This window comes from Scyliorhinus canicula, chromosome 14, assembly GCF_902713615.1.
Source record: "Scyliorhinus canicula chromosome 14, sScyCan1.1, whole genome shotgun sequence".
In the NCBI taxonomy this organism is placed as follows: domain Eukaryota; kingdom Metazoa; phylum Chordata; class Chondrichthyes; order Carcharhiniformes; family Scyliorhinidae; genus Scyliorhinus; species Scyliorhinus canicula.
In genome coordinates this window covers 77,122,351-77,138,520 of record NC_052159.1, presented here as the reverse complement: position 1 = coordinate 77,138,520, position 16,170 = coordinate 77,122,351, and the positions used below count along the sequence as shown (strand labels likewise).

Here is a 16,170-nt window from a genome sequence, read left to right as displayed (position 1 = left end):
ATTTTCACGGTTCAAATGGGCTCTATTTAAATCGCCAAATACTGCGTTAAAATGGATCCACAGCCTTCGGCGAATGCTGTGGGGTGCTCGGATTTCTTCTGCCGGCACTTATTAAGTCCTTCTACGGGGTCACCTCGGTTATACCCAATGGCATCTAAAATGGAGGTGTGCATTTCCTCTAGGGTGCCTCCGCCAACGTTCTGTGGGTCGGGGAGGGCTGCTACAACCGATTGGTCCAAACTCAGAACTGTGAGTTTAACCTGCTCTCTCTCGTCCAGGCCGTACATGGTAGCCTGTTGCTTTACCTTTGCGAAAAACTGGTGGGGGTCTGCGGTGGGGAGAAACGGAGTGATCTTTTCACACGCGTCCCTTAGTTGGGTTACAGTTAAGGGGGTGGTGTAAGTTATATCGGGTGCGCCTTCTGTGGTCGCTTTTCTCTGGGTGGTGACTGGATTCATTGGAACGGTAACGAGCTGATCTGTGGGGGGTTGGGGTGCTTGCCTTTTCTGCTGCGCTGCTGGCGCACATGTTCCCTGAACATAACGCTGCGCTGTCTCACTTAACTCTTTCCAGTCTGGGGCATTCTCCTCATCTAACTGCGTTCCAAAGGTGCTTTGAAACCCATTTTGCACCGAAAGCAGCGATTGCAACTCTGCAATCTGCTTCCTGCATTTCGTGTGGTCTACAGTACTCTGTCTTTGTTCTGTGGTGGCAGCATGGAGTGCTCTCAAAGCTGCTTTAAGGTCAGAGCATTGCCTCTGCAAAGCCTCTACCTGCTTCTCTGATTCTTCTCTTATCAGGACGGCACGTTGCACGTCCTGATAGGCCTTTTCGTACTGGGTCTGGGAACTGCTGAGATGGGCTAGACAAGACTGATGTGCCCTCTTGGCATCATCCACCTCTCTACCTTTCTCTGCCAACTTCCCTCTAAGATCCATGTTTTCCTTTTCGATGTCCCTGACATCCACTTTACTCATTCTATTTCTTTCTTCTAATTCTGCCCGGAGCGTCTGAACGACCTCCTCTGTGCCTCGCAATTGTGCCAAACAGGACACAATCGCCATCGGCTTACGTGCTTTACTCATATTTTTCTTGTGAATTTGAGAGAGGTTCTCCCACCAAGTATGTCCTATACTTCCGGGACCTGTCTCCTCATTCAAACAAAACTCTTTCCAAAGGGGCCATCCCTTTCCTTGCAGATACTTGCGGAGTTCCAGCTCCCACATGGGACACTGACCTACCCGGCTACTGCTGGTCGCTGCGACCACAAACCGTTCTGGGTTCATGAGGCGTTCCATTGCCTGCATGCCCATTTTTCTCTGACTCACTTTAAATTTAGAACAGGGGGTGTTGAGGTTATGTCTCACGAAACGGGTAAGGCTTACGCTATGTTCCGTTCACAAAACTACCGAAAGTTTGTCGCAACAAAAATGCTTTCAGGTTTTCCTTACAACCCTGTTAGTGCGCATGCACTAAACACACTTCCGAATTACGTTTATTCCTTTGAACACCTTGAATATTTGTGATTTCTTTCCTTTTTCTTTACCAGATTTCTAATTCAAATTTCAGGGTCCTCGCCGGAGTGGGGGTACCACTTGTAACCGTGTCCCGTCAGGAGTCGCCACTAAATGTTGCACGTTTTACTATGGGTGTAAAACGCGTTTATTGGAATGTATTAACTTGCCTCCGTTAAAGGCCGTGTGCTTAACACTACTAGGCTCTGTGTATGTATTTTCAGCTCAGGAGTCGCCAGATGCCGTATAGACACCTCACAAATATTCCAAGGTCAGGTTCAAAGTAATAAAACGATACACCAATTAGTAAGTTCCAAACGATCAATATTTATTATACAATTATAATAAATACGCATGCACACACTAAGGGACTAAGCTATGACTAAACTAAGCAATCAGAATACTTAACTAAACAGGAACAGGCAAGGTCAGGGAGCGAGGTCTTCGTCCCGGTCTTGGTCTGCAACTTTCAGAAAGCGTGCTGGTCACTGGGGGTCTAGAGAGCTTGGTTCGCGTAGCGAGCGTCGTATTGGCACTTACGGCTCAACGGCTGGAGTCAGGATACAGGTTCAAGTTCTTGGTCAAAGCCGGAGCACGAAACAACAGACAGGACAATGTGTGGGGGTCTACTTTTATAGGGGTCCCCAATGTCCTTGCCTTTTCCTGGGCGGGCTTTACCTTCAGGTATCGATTGGATCGCTCCCAATCGATATCTTATGAATTCCTCCAATGTGAGGGTCTCTCTTGATGGCGGGGGCGGTTTCTATAGTGGATACTTCTGGTGCCGCTCTGTCTGGACATCCACTTAAAGTATCTTATTCAAACCCAAATGTTGCCATTGTGTGTGCCTAGATCTGGACTGCCTCATTAGTATGTAAAACGTTCTGCCATTATCACCTTTGGTTTGAGATCTTCCACCTGGCCAGAAACAAGTTTTGCTGCTTGCAAAATGCTAATGAGTGTTTGCAGGCTGCTGCCTTGGCTAAACTGCTTTTTCCCTGCAGTCTTAGCGATTCTCCATTTTGTTTAGTTCAGTGTCCATTTTAGGTGGCGACAGTGGCTACAGACGGCTGCAGCGGCCTTCAAAATGGCCAAGAACAGATAAAAAATATTCGGCTGCGCTGCGCATGCATCTCCGATCATCAGTGCGCATGTGTAAAACTATGCTCATGCGCACCGATGAGCGGGCACGCCTATCCAGTGTGGCCGCATTTTTTTTATATGGTCGCAGCCTTTTTTTTCAAGTTCGGGGGGCCAAATGGACCAAAAGGACAAAGGGACCCAAAACCATTTCCTCCATTTTTGTCAGCAACAAACAAGGTAAGAGAAAATGGTGGGTCACGCAGGTCAACCGGCATGGGTCGCGAAGGTCAGTCGACGTGCGGCGCAAAGGTCAGCCGGCGTGGGTCACGAAGGTCGGCCGGGTTGGGTCCCAAAGGTTGGCCGGTTGGTAAAAGTGGGTCCCCGGAAAATAAGTTTGAAAAACACCGGTGTAGGGTATTAGTGAGACCACGGACGGGATTCTCCGACCCCCTGCCGGGTCGGAGAAACGCTGGGGGTCGGCGTGAATCCCGCCGCCGCTGGCTGCCGAATTCTCTGGCACTGGAGATTCGTCGGGGGCGGGAATCGCACCGGGCCAGTCGGCGGCTGCTCGCAGCGACCCCCCCCACCCCCGTTGGTGATTCTCCGACCCGCGATGGGCCAAAGTGCCGCTGGTTCTATACCGGTCACGCCGGCATAAATTGGACTAGGTCCCTTACCGGCGGGACCTGGCGGTGTGGGCGGGCTCTGTCGGTTGGTGGCACGGGGCGATCTGGCCCCGGGGGGTGCCCCCACGGTGGCCTGGCCCGTGATCGGGGCCCACCAATCCATGGGCGGACCTGTGCCGTGGGGGCACTCTTTTCCTACACGCCGGCCATATAATCCTCCGCCATGGCCGACGCGTAGGTGAACCCCCCCTGCGCATGCGCGGGGATGGCGTCAGCAGCCGCTGACGCTCCCGCGCATGCACGGACCCGCGCCGGCCGGCGGAGTCCCTTCGGCCCCGGCTGGTGTGGCGCCAAAGGCCTTCCACCCCAGCCAGCAGGGTGCAAACCACTCTGCCGCAGGCCTAGCCCCTGATGGTGCGGAGAATTCCGTGCTTTTGGGGCGGCCCGACACCGGAGTGGTTCACGCCACTCCATCCCGCCGGGACCTCCCGTCCCACCGGGTGCGGGAGAACCCCGCCCCACATCTAGAGTACTGTGTACAGATGTGGCTTCCTTATTTAAGAAAGTACATGATTGCACTCAAAACCTGTCAGAAGTTCACTCAACTGATCCCTGGGATGAGGGGGTATTCCGATAGGAAAGGTTGAATAGGTTGGGCCTGTATCCATTGGAGTTGAGAAGAATGAGAAGCAATTTTATTGAAACATATAAAATCCTTACAGGTGAATGCTGAAAAAATGTTTCCACTTGTGAAATAGACTAAAACTAAGGCACACAGTTTAGGGCGCGATTCTCCGCTGCCCACGACGGGTCGGAGAATAGCGGGAGGGCGTCCCCGACATTTTTCACGCCATCCCGCTATTCTCTCCCCCCCCCCCCCCCCCCCCCATGGCCGCCCCACGACACGAATCGCTGCTTGCCTGGGGGGGAGAATCGGTCCCGGGAGGGGGCGCGGAGGCTGCCGTGAAACACGGCCAGTTTCAAGGCAGACTTTACGATTAGCCGCATTTGCGGAGAATCGCGCCAACAGGGTCTCCTATTTATGATGGAGATGAGAATTTTTTTCTCTGAGGGCCACTAGTCGGTGGAAGATTTTTTGCCCTGAGGGCCGTGGAAGCAGGGTCATTGAATATTTTTAAGGCTGAGTTAGACCGATTCTTCATCGGCAAGGGAGTCAAAGGGAATAGGGGATAGGAAGGAAAGTAGAGTTCAGACCACAATCAGATAAAGCATGATCTTATTGAATGGCACAGCAGACTCAAGGGGCTGAATGGCATAATCTTCCTCCTAATTCATATGTTTGCAAGATATCCACTGGGTGAGGTTTTCTGTGACTCCCACGCCATGTTTTGCAGTGGCGGAGATGGCCGGCGGCGGGTTCTTCTGGTCCTGCTGTTGTCAATGGGGCTTCCAATTGTGTGCACCCTTCAACACCAGGAAACCCGCAGAGGGGGTTCACTGTCAGCGGGACCAGAAGATCCCGCCAGCGAGAACGGCCACCGTATCTACAGCCACCCCTTTTAGAACCCTGGGTGCAAGTCAGAGAATTTGTTGGCTTTTAATCCCATTAATTTCTCCATTTATTTTCACGAACATTAATTACTTTAAGTTTCTCACTCTCATTTGACTCTTAGATGCACAATATTTCTGCAATGCCTTATATTCATAATACATCTCTGCCATTTCCTTATTCCCCATTATAATTTCCATTGTTTTAACCGCTAAAACCCTAAGTTTACTTTTGACCTTCTCTTCCTTTTCCGTACCTCGTATGCAGTCTGCTTTGTTTTTTTATATTTCTTACTAATTCATCCACATTCATTTTGATATTTCTTGCTAGTTTACTTTGTGCCCTTTTTTTCCGCAAAGCACAATTTCCTCGAGGCACTTGATGCTGTGCAGAATCTGAAAGCTTTCAAGTCTAATGCAGCTCAAATTAGCCACTCATATTGAACACAGAGCTGGGGGCAGACTGACTTCTGACCTCAGAGTGTTCCCATAGCTGAGACAGTAGTTCAAGTTACTTATTCAATGAAATTGTAGTAATAACTGATCCATTTGTGACCCTGAGTGGTTTTATGTGGCAATAAGACAAGACTTTGTGTTTATGTAATTCAATTGTTATGGTCTGAAATAGAAGTTTGAATATGATGGACTTGAGGTTCTTAAACTGGTTGGTGCTTTTTTATTTTTCAGTGGACTGCTTAGACTCAACATGCTCTGGACGAGGGATCTGCGTTCGTGGAGAATGTCACTGTGCCGCTGGCTGGGGTGGATCAAGCTGCGAGACTCCAAGAACAGCTTGTGAAGACCAATGTTCAGGGCATGGGATGTTCCGACCAGATTCAAAGACCTGTAACTGTGACCTTACCTGGACAGGCCACGATTGTTCGATCGGTAATACGCTCAACTATTACAACTTTCATATTAGGGACACATCTGTACAATTGCCCTCAATTTTGTTGCGATGAAATCAAGTAGTGGTTAGAGCCCATGTTACTTGTATCTAAGTGATGTTTGCAGTACATTGTCACCAAGGCTCCTGATACTCAAATTTTTATTAATTTGAAGACGAACTGTAAAGTCAAAATTTGGAAGTATTGTTATCAAGGTTAAAACTGTTTTTAATTGTTAAACCATCTAACTATTTTTTTGGAAAGCAAAGAGGTACAATAACGGTTTAATTTCTAGCTGCCACATCCAATAAGAGAAAGCTGCACCTATCTTAAACATTCTTATTTCCTTCATTCTTTATTTTCTACAGATACGCAAATGAGTGTTACTTTTTATAATTTTTACTTGAGCACAGGACCTGCATGTAAATAATTGTGTGTTAAAACAATTTCTGTCAGAAGATCTGCTGCAGCATATTTTAAGCTTCATTCAAAATATTTGTCATCTTCCTGTATATGCAGCATTTATATATCAAATGCTGACTCCTAAATGTTTAAATACAATTTTAACATGTCATTAAGTTTCCCTTTCTTCCAATATACTATGGGCGCGATTCTCCGAGCCCTGCGCCGGAGAATCGCCACAACCGCGCCACGCTGCCCCGACGCCGGCGCACAATTCTCCGAGGTGCAGAGCCATTTGCACCGGCGCGTTTGGCCGGGCCGCCGATTCTCCGGCCTGGATGGGCTGAGCGGCCGCGCGGAAACGGCACAGTCCCTCCGGTGCCGTTCACCCCAGGTCGCTGCCGGCGGGAACTCTGTGTGAAGGGTTGGGGGGGCGGCCTGTGGGGCGGGGAAAAGCCCTCCTTTACCGGAGGGGGGGGGGGGGGCTCCGATGGGGTCTGGCCCTCACCGATTGGAGGGCCGGCCTCCTCCGCCCTCCCACCCCCGGGCCTACTTTGTTCCGCTTCCGGCCCCAGATCCCCCGCACCATGTTGCGTTGGGGGGGAGCGTTCCGCGAGTATACCGGGCATGCATCGGTTGGCGCTTCGCCAGTCCACGCCAGGATGTAAGGCTGGAGCGGCGTGAACCACTCCAGGGCTATGCTGGCCCCCTGTGGGGGCCAGAATCGATTGTCCCCGCGCCCGTTTCGCGCCATCGTGAAACGCGACGGTGTTCATGACGGCGTGAACACTTAGGGCGCGATTCTCCACTCCCCACACCGGGTGGAGAATCGCGGGAGGGCCGGACGAATCACGCCACGCCGCCCTGGCACCCCACGCGATTCTCCCACCCCCCCCTAAATTGGCGTGTTGCGTTTTGCGACAGGTCGCTCGGAGAATCAGCAGATGTCTGGACCGCGATCGGTGCCCACCGATCGTCGGGCCAGCGTCTGTAAACGACGCACTCTTTTCCCTCCACCGCTCCGCAAGATCAAGCCGCCATGTGTTGCGGGGCAACGAGGGGAAGACGGCAACCGCGCATGCGCGGATTGGAGCCGGCCAACCTGCGCATGCGCGGCTGACATCACTTCGGCGCCACCGGCCACGTTATTCCCGGCGCGCCGCTTCGATGCAAGCGTCAAGGCCAGGCGTTCGGGATTCACGCACCGCTGCTCCTCGCCCCCTGTGGGGGGGGAGAATAGGGGGCGAGGAGCGGCCTCCGACGCTGGAGTGAAACACTCCGGGTTTCATTCCGGCGTCGGCACTCAGTCTCCCGTTGGGAGAATCGCGCCCCATGGTTTCTCAACTATTGCTCCTCAATGGGAGGGCCTGGTCAGAAATGTAGCCTCATGGTTGTAAGTTCAAATAAATGCAACGATTTTTGTTTGGTTTAATTGCATGTAGATAAACTATGGGCTGATTTTTACACTAGCGGATAGATCCCCATCCTCCGGCCTAAGTGTCAGGGGTGAGCCTGCTCCCACTTGGGCACCATATCCCACAGTTATATAGTGGACCCTGGGTAGCCAATCGGCTTGAAGTGGAACATTCATCCCCATTGGAAGAGCTACCAGTCAATCCAGCAGCACCACCTGGAGCATTAACCACTGCTTGAACTGCAGAGAATCCTCAAAGGAGGTTTAGCTCAGGTTCATCCACTTTCACTATATCTCTTGGTAGCAGTGGAGCATTGCAATGATCATATAGGGCAAAACGGTGGCGCAGTGGTTAGTACTGCTGCTGTCCGGCGCTAAGGACTCCGGTTCAATCCCGGCTCTGGGTCACTGTCCGTGGGGAGTTTGCACATTCGCCCCGTGTTTGTGTGGGCTTAACTTTCTCAACCCAAAGATGTGCAGGGTAGGTGAATTGGCCATGCTAAATTGCCCTTTAATTGTAAAAAATAAAATTGGGTACTCTAAATGTATTTTTAAATTAACAATGATCATGTCATGCAACCAGAATCTGGAGTCATGGTTCTACCTAACTCCACCATGAAGCAGAGTGACATACTTTGGAGGAGTGAATCTAACTTCACTCTGGAGACAGGGCAGATCTGACATCTAAGGTATGAGGGTGAAGCAGAAACCACTTTGCACACATGCAAAACATATGGGGCAGGATTCTCCGTCCCGCCTCCGGGTCGGAGAATCGCCGGGGGGCGGCGTGAATCCAGCCACCACCGGCTGCCAAATTCTCTGGCGCCGGGGTTTTGGCTAGGGCGGGAATCGCGCTGCGCCGGTCGGCGGCCGCTGGTAGCGCCCCCCCCCCAGCAATTCACCGGCCCGCGATGGGCCGAGCAGCCGCCCGTTTTAGGTCAGCCCCGCCGGCGTAAATTAGACCTGGTACTTACCGGCGGGATCTGCCTTTGCAGGCAGTCTCCGGGCTCCTCGGGGGGTCGTGGGGGGATCTGGCCAACCGGCGCGACGCCAAGCCCCTTCCGCGCCGGTTGGCACGGCGCAAACCCCGCTGGCACCGGCCTAGCCCCTGAAGGTGCGGAGGATTCCGTACATTCCGGGCGGCCCGACGCAGGAGTGGTTCACGCCACTCCTCGGCGCCGGGACCGCCCGCCCTGCCGGGTAGGGGAGAATCCCGCCCCACTCCTTAAAATAGGTGATAAGCACTTGGGATATAAAATCATTGCAGTAGCCACTCCGTGTTATGAATCAAAATTAATGGATGGACAAACACATGGGGCTGGATTCTCCGCAGCCCCACACCAAAATTGGGCCCGGTGCCGGTCAGGTGATTCTCCGGGACCAGAGAATTGGCGATTCCGCGGATTACTCCACGCGGTTGGGGGCCCATTGCAACAGACCTGCCCAGCGATCCTCCGCTCCCAACCAGCCAAGTTCCCGACGGCGTGGTTCTAACCACCTATTGCCGTTCGGGAACCTCGCGTGGTGGCTCTGGACTCGATCCGCGGCCGCCCTGGTGTGCGGCGGGGGGATCGGGCACGGTGGGGGGCCTTATGAGCGACCGGGGGCAGATCGGGGCGGGCTGATCTTTGGGTGTGCGGCAGATCGGGGGGGCTTACCTTTTCCAGCTGCCTCCGCAGTCCGAGTCCGCCATGGTGTTCGACGCAGCCACTGTAGGCCACCATTGTGCACATGTGCGGGCTCCAGACCAGAAGTGCGGGGGTCCGTATCCTCCGGGGTGAATCACTCCGGGTCCCTGCTAGCCCCCTAAAGGCGAGTGAATTAGCTTATTTTGTTTGAGGAAACTCGGGAGTGAAACGGCAGCATTTTTACGCCGGCTTGGTGACATAGCCCCAAAATTGTAAATTGGGCACCCTACCCAAGTTCTTAATATTTACTTCAATTTCATTATGCTTTGTTTTGGGTACTAATTGTAATGTATCTCCATAATTCTACGCATGTCATCCCCTACCATAACTCTATTTTTAAAATTGCTTGCCCCCTTCCTTTTAAGCACCAACACTTCAAAGTTGGGAAGGAAAGCAGGATTTCTCCCCCTACTTTGCATGACTATTGCGCAGCCAATTGTTGTGCTTTTAGACAGGCACTAGTCAACTGCATGACAAATTTTCTTCCCTGCCTCCTGACGAACGCTTGATCTGACACAAATTCTTCCCAACATAATCAGATTATGGTGTAGAAATCACTGATCAGGGACTTGTGGCCTTAGGTTGGAAACATGGGTGCATTGGTACACCAAACTTATTGTAGCAAATAAGCTTTCTCCAACACTGCTTATTGTTATGAACTCAATCATTTCAAAATTGAAAACCAAACTTCTTTTAACACTTTTGAGTCTTGTTAGAATTCTGTTTTTGTTTCATTTCATTTCTCTTTAACATTTTGTTGTGCATTCGTAAGATTTGGTGATTTTGCTTTGATAACTCCAGGATATCATCACACAATGCCACATGGTTTCTATAATGATATTTATTATTTTGAATTGAAGATAAGACATTTATAGAATAGAATCCCTACAGTGTAGAAGGCTGCCACTCGACCCATTGAGTCTGCACTGACCCTCCGAAAGAGCGCCTCAACCGACCCACTCCCCCGTAAACAGAAACTTCATAAGTGTCCCTCTGTTTCTAAATCTATATTGTAATCAATGAGACTCCTTTTTCGTGACTTAATAAACTGCAACACATTTAACACTGATAGCTTGGAGCCCTCCATTTAGCTGAATCTTTTTTTGTTTGGAGTAACTTTAGCAAAGAGCTACAAGAATAAGTGAATAAATGGGAATGCAAATGCATCCTGTTTTTGAGTTCCAAATCCTGTTATTGAAAGTGGTCACCTTCGTGATTTTGCATTTCTTTTGTCTCACAAAATAATTAAAACTGGAGAATTTCTGAATCCCTCTGTCATGTCCAGCAGCATGTTCGTCTTTACCGTTCTTTGTCTGGAACTCTGCCTATCCTGTTATAAAATTAACTCATTACGTCAATAACTAAAGTAATTCTTTCAGATTTTAACTTCTCTCTGAGGATTTTTGATAAACAAGGAAATTGCAGGAAAATCCAATTGATGTGAATATACTTGCTTAGATTTTATTTGAATAATTTAGAAAGCTTCTTAAATTTGATTATTGAAAATGGTATTGTTTTGCCAGTCTGGTGAGCTTCGACAAAATGTCTTTTTTCAGCAATACTCAAGTTCCATACTACCAAACGACTATTTAATTCAACTTCATTCAACTGAATCATAATAATAACAACTTCATAATCAAACATTTTTAAAATCCCATGAGTGGATGTAACTGAAGCATAAAACCAAGTAATTCTGTAATTAATATTTGATCATTCAAGATCAACCAGATTTGATCTGTTTAATCTGAATAGCTTTAATTTCAGGATGGCCACATGGAAGGTGCAAGCTGCACATTGCACTTTTTCAGAGCGTTTGAATAGCGTTTTTATTTTGGAATGACATATATTTTTTGAAATTGTAACCAGTGGAGAGTGTTCTTTAGATTGTGTTATTGCAAGTGTTGACTTACTAATAGGATCTGCCTCTTCAATTTTGATCCATAAAAATATTCGATAAATCTGGCCGGCTTTTCTTGAAGCATTAACCTATCTTGAATAAACGCCATTGTTTAAAAAAGCAGAGAGTAAAATGTCATGTTAAAATCCTTGTTTATATTTTTCATAAGGCAGTTAAGCTGTTGGTTTGGTGGGTTGATGCTTCATTAAAAGTAGCAGAGAGGAATTCTATGATTCCATGAACACGTGACTAATATCCTACAGTGTAATACACTTACGCTAAAACCTAAGTAAATGCAAATAGGGTAAGAAAGTCTCATTATACTGGGATCTCATTTTAAAAGCATGCAAACTTGTTGAAACATTTGATATGTCTTGAAGTGAAAACATGTTTACTTTGTATTTATTATCTTCTGAATGAAAAAAAACTCAGTGTAAAAGTTGAAGGTCTTTAAGAATTTTTTTAAATATTGGCTCTGACTATTATACACAGCAACCTTGAACAGCCAACAATTTCTAAGACCGTTCGTCTGAGGAGCATGTTTATGCAATAATGTTTCAATCAGGTCTTAAATTGCTTTCCGTCTGTTTTGTTTGAAGCTACGACTGACAAGTTTTTAATTAAATGTGATATTTCATACATTTCCTGTAGAATCTCAGCTACCCTTTTTATCACAAAAGAACAGTGAGGAAACAGTAGTTATCATCAGCTTGCAAGAGGAATAGGCGGACCATTTAAGGATGGCCTCTGTAATCCCTATTTTATTGTAATCTTATTAAATCCTTATTGTTGAACGGAATTAACTGCTAAGAGTGTAAAAAACCCTTTTATTCCTGCTTGACCTGGGCACTGAACTGCTGCATCTTTGACAATAATACAAGGATTTGCCTGTGTCTCCCACAGAGATTTGCGCAGTAGACTGTAGCGGCCATGGAATTTGTATTAGAGGCACCTGTCGCTGTGACGAAGGTTGGATGGGCAGCATCTGTGATCAACGAGCGTGTCACCCACGCTGCAGTGAGCATGGAACTTGTAAGGATGGCAAGTGTGAATGCAGCCCTGGCTGGAATGGAGAGCACTGCACTATCGGTAGGACTTAAGAAAAGCATGTTTAACCTATTTGCGCTACTTAGTCCAGCATGAGAGATTTTTTAATGGGATTTTAAACTTCTGTTGTGAATTTTCATTTGTGAATGAGTAAGTATCCTTTTGAGCAAAAGAGATGGGAACACTTTGGCCATTTCATTGTTGAATTAATTTTGTGGCTTGCAGAATAGGAAGCCCCTTCTATCAGCCTGTAGTTCAAAATCATATTTGTAAAAAGACAGTGTGGTTTAACTCTCATAAAATACAATCCACTATTAATTGTGAGGCCTTGACCAGTACAGATATCAGGGAAACTTAAAATATCAATAAAAGTAAGAGTTCCCTCCCATATTAATTCAAAATCATTTGTTTTAGATCAATTTAGATCAGAATTGATTATTTAAAATTAATACTTCAATAATTTTGTTGATATATTGATTTTTAGAGGTAACTTTGAAGCCAGCTTTATCTACAGGACAGTATCTGTCCTATTTGAACACTGCACTGATCTTATTCCATGCTTTGCGTACTTAGCTCTAATCTGTCAGAGCTAGGAACATAGAGAGCAAACATATGCCTTAGTTGAATTTCATGACAGGATCTTAGCTTCAAAGATAATGGGTGAGATCTACTGGCCATTTCACGCCCGAACAGGAAGGAGACATGGCCAGTAGATGCTGATTGAAGCCTCCCGTGGGCTTCCTGGCAACCAGTACACCTTACGAGATAGACCCACATCTCACCAGGTGTCGAAATAAGGATTCGATCAAGCTGCGCTCGCTTAAGTAGGTCTTAAGCCAACTAAGGCATACTCACCTGGGATCTACCAGCCCCCCAGGATCTAACCTTCCCACGGAAGCCCTACCCGGACACCGTTCAGTACTGGTCCACACAAACCAAGCCATCGGAAGCCCTTGAGTGGTCAGATAAAGAGCATGGTGGCTCCCTGGGTCTCACCCAGAATGTGGGTACCATGGCACTGCCAAGGTGCCTGGGTGGCACTGCCAAGCTGGTAGGAGTACTACCACCATGGCAGCACAAGGGTGCCCAGGTGCCAGAGTGGCACTGTCAAGGGCCAGGGCCTGAGAGGCATCATGCCCATGAAAGGAGGCTGGAGGGGGTATGTAGAGTGGGAGAGTGCAGGGCAGGGAGGAAGGGACTTGCGAGATTGGGGGATGACGGGTGGAGGTCCTGGAAGGAGGGCCTGTAAGAGGGCCTGGCATGGGTCTGAATAGAGGGGGACCCCAGTGACCATATAGCAGGGTGTCCTCATGGTGGGGGGCAAATGCATGGGGTAATGTGTGGGGGCTGACATTGTCCATGAGTGGGGTGTGTGGGGGACCCACAAGCTGATTTGGAAATTGGGCACCCTTTCAAAATGGTGGCCCGATCTCCGAGGAGCCAATCTGGCTAGCACGTTCAGCTCCTCAGTAATGAAAAGAATTCTGAAGGCTTGATTCAACTAAATGGAACAAAGTTCCATAGCGAGCATGTTTAGTCAGGTGTTTCCCAGCATTCACAGTGCCGAGAAACACATGACTATACAAGGCGACTTGCATTGCATAAGGGGCCTCAGTGGAGAACGGGTGGCCGAGGCCACACAAAGCCCCATTTTGCACACTGAGGAGCTCACCTGCCGGAATGTTCCAGCGTAGAGAGAGATTGGGACGTGATTTTTAAATGGCATCCCGACCTCCAAGGCCACCAAAGTGATCACCCACTGCTCCCAAGCCTGAACACATTAAGGGAGGTGCACATGACATCTCCTGATTTATCATAGATTCATCGAATTTACAGTGCAGAATGAGGCCATTCAGCCCATCAACCCTGCACCGGCTCTTGGAAAGGGCATCCTACCTAGGCCCACACCTCCACCCTATCACTGTAACCCAGTAACCCCACCTAATCTTTTTAGGACACCAAGGGCAATTTTGCATGGTCAATCCACCTAACCTGCGCGTCTTTGGACTGTGGGAGGAAACCGGAGCACCCAGAGGAAACCCACACAGACACGGGGAGGATGTGCAGACTCCACACAGACAGTGACCCAAGCGGGAATCGAACCTGGGATCCTGGCGCTGTGAAGCAACAGTGCTAACCACTGTGCTATCGACAAATTGCGATTATTACAGTCCTAAACCGATGGTATTTTAATGAAAAGTAGGATGACTGTACCAGACGTAATAATATTTCTGGCCAAAAACAAAATAATGAAAAAATATTTACTCTCATTGTCATCCTCCAAGACAATGGCTAACAGTATTGCCACTTTCTATTTATGTTTCAGTCTTTGCATTGGATATTTTCTTTATCTCTTATTGTTCTATCTGTGTCAATATGTGACTTGCTTTACAAATGGGCATAAATGTGTCACATTTCTGAAGCATTTGCATGCAATTCTCCTCTAAAGCAACATAAAATGTTGGTTTTGTGTCAATGAAATGTAAAATGAAAACTAATGGTGATGTTTACATCTGAAAACATCAAGCTTAATGTGAGATGGGCTGTTTTACTTCACAGTACCATTCAGTAGCATCTTGTTGCTTAACTGTTTAATGTGTAGAGATTTTCAGAGGAGTAGATCATTTATTTCTAGTATTGATTATTTGCCCATTGTCTTGTTTCAATCGACATATAAAATGTTCTTTCAATAACAAGAGCTGGTACTGACATGATAAAATCTCTTTAAAAAATGTTGTGGAGCCAAGAGTTAGATATACAGGCAGAGTGCCGTTCAAAAAAGGGGCTGGATTTTACAATTTTCAGTGAATAAATGAAATCAAAAAAGCGTACAAATGCTGCCACCTTCACCAGCACTTACTCTGCAGCTACATCCAGCCATGGCCCAATTGGCAGGCCTCTCCTTCTCCTCTTGGCCATCCCCTCATACCAGGTGTAAAGCAATCCTATCTGATGCCTGAAAAATGGAGTGGTCAATGAAAAATTTCATACAATGGGTAATTATCAAGCTCAATTGCATGGGAATTGTTTATATCAAAATGGTCGATGGATTTACAATTTCCTCGCCCACTTGCCTTCCGTAATATTGGAGACTGGTGTGACGACATTGGATTGCCTACCCGGGATCATCACGCCAAAATTTACGTACACACATCAGTTGGCAGGGGTTGAGGGAGGGGGACTAGTCCACCTGATTTATTGCCCCAGGTTTCTGGATATTTTTCTATTCAAATTGCATTTTCATTGAAAACTAAACACATGATTAAGTAATCAGTGATTGTGATACCAAGGGGAAAAATTCCACAATACTTATCAAATTCAAAAAATACCAAATATCTACTTGGATATCTTTTTGATGTGCGAGCGCCTAATCTAGATGCTACTTGGATATGCTCTGTTCCTCTTTTCATATCCTTAATTACATTGGACAGCATTGGGATACGAGAAAACCATTCATCCCGTGAGTCTGTTCAATCTCGAATTAGCTTATAGGCGATTTATACCTCCATTGAATGTATCCTCCTCAATAATCCTTATTTAATAAAACTCTTCAATTTCAATTTGGAATAATCAACTGACATAGCATCCAGAACATTTTAGGATGGAGATTTCTAGATTTTTATAAGAATTGTGAGAAAAAGCATTCCTACATTTCCAAATGGTCCAGGTTTAAGTTGAGGATTGGTCCACTTCTGCAGATTCTTCACCACCAGAGTAAATAGTTTCTCTATACTAAATCCCTTCATAATTTTAAACATCAGATCACTCATAATTCTTCTGAACATAAAGCAATATCAGCTAAATTATGCACTCCATTCTTATACTTTAACCTTTAAGCACCAGCATAACCACGGTGAATTTTGCTGTACCCACTCCAACTCTAGAATGTCTCTTGTGAGGTTTGGTGCCAAGTTTGGAACACAGGACTCAAAATGAGATGTGATCAAGTCCCTGTACAACTAAAGCAAAACTTCCTCCCCTTTATATTCCAACACCCTTGACCTAAAGGCTAATTTGCCATGTGGCTTTTTGAGCAGTTCTCCCCCAGATTGATGGAATCTTTATGGGCACTTTGAATACTTACTTCAAATTCAGATGGGATA

At 47.2% G+C, this 16,170-nt stretch overlaps 1 protein-coding gene across 1 annotated transcript in view; it reads left to right on the top strand.

Moving 5' to 3' along the window:
- Positions 1-16,170, top strand: part of tenm4 (teneurin transmembrane protein 4) — an 851,752-nt gene that overhangs the window by 674,291 nt on the left and 161,291 nt on the right. Inside the window, 2 exon segments of the mRNA XM_038818655.1 lie at positions 5,420-5,620; positions 11,924-12,109. Of these exon segments, the coding sequence (XP_038674583.1) occupies positions 5,420-5,620; positions 11,924-12,109 (387 nt within the window).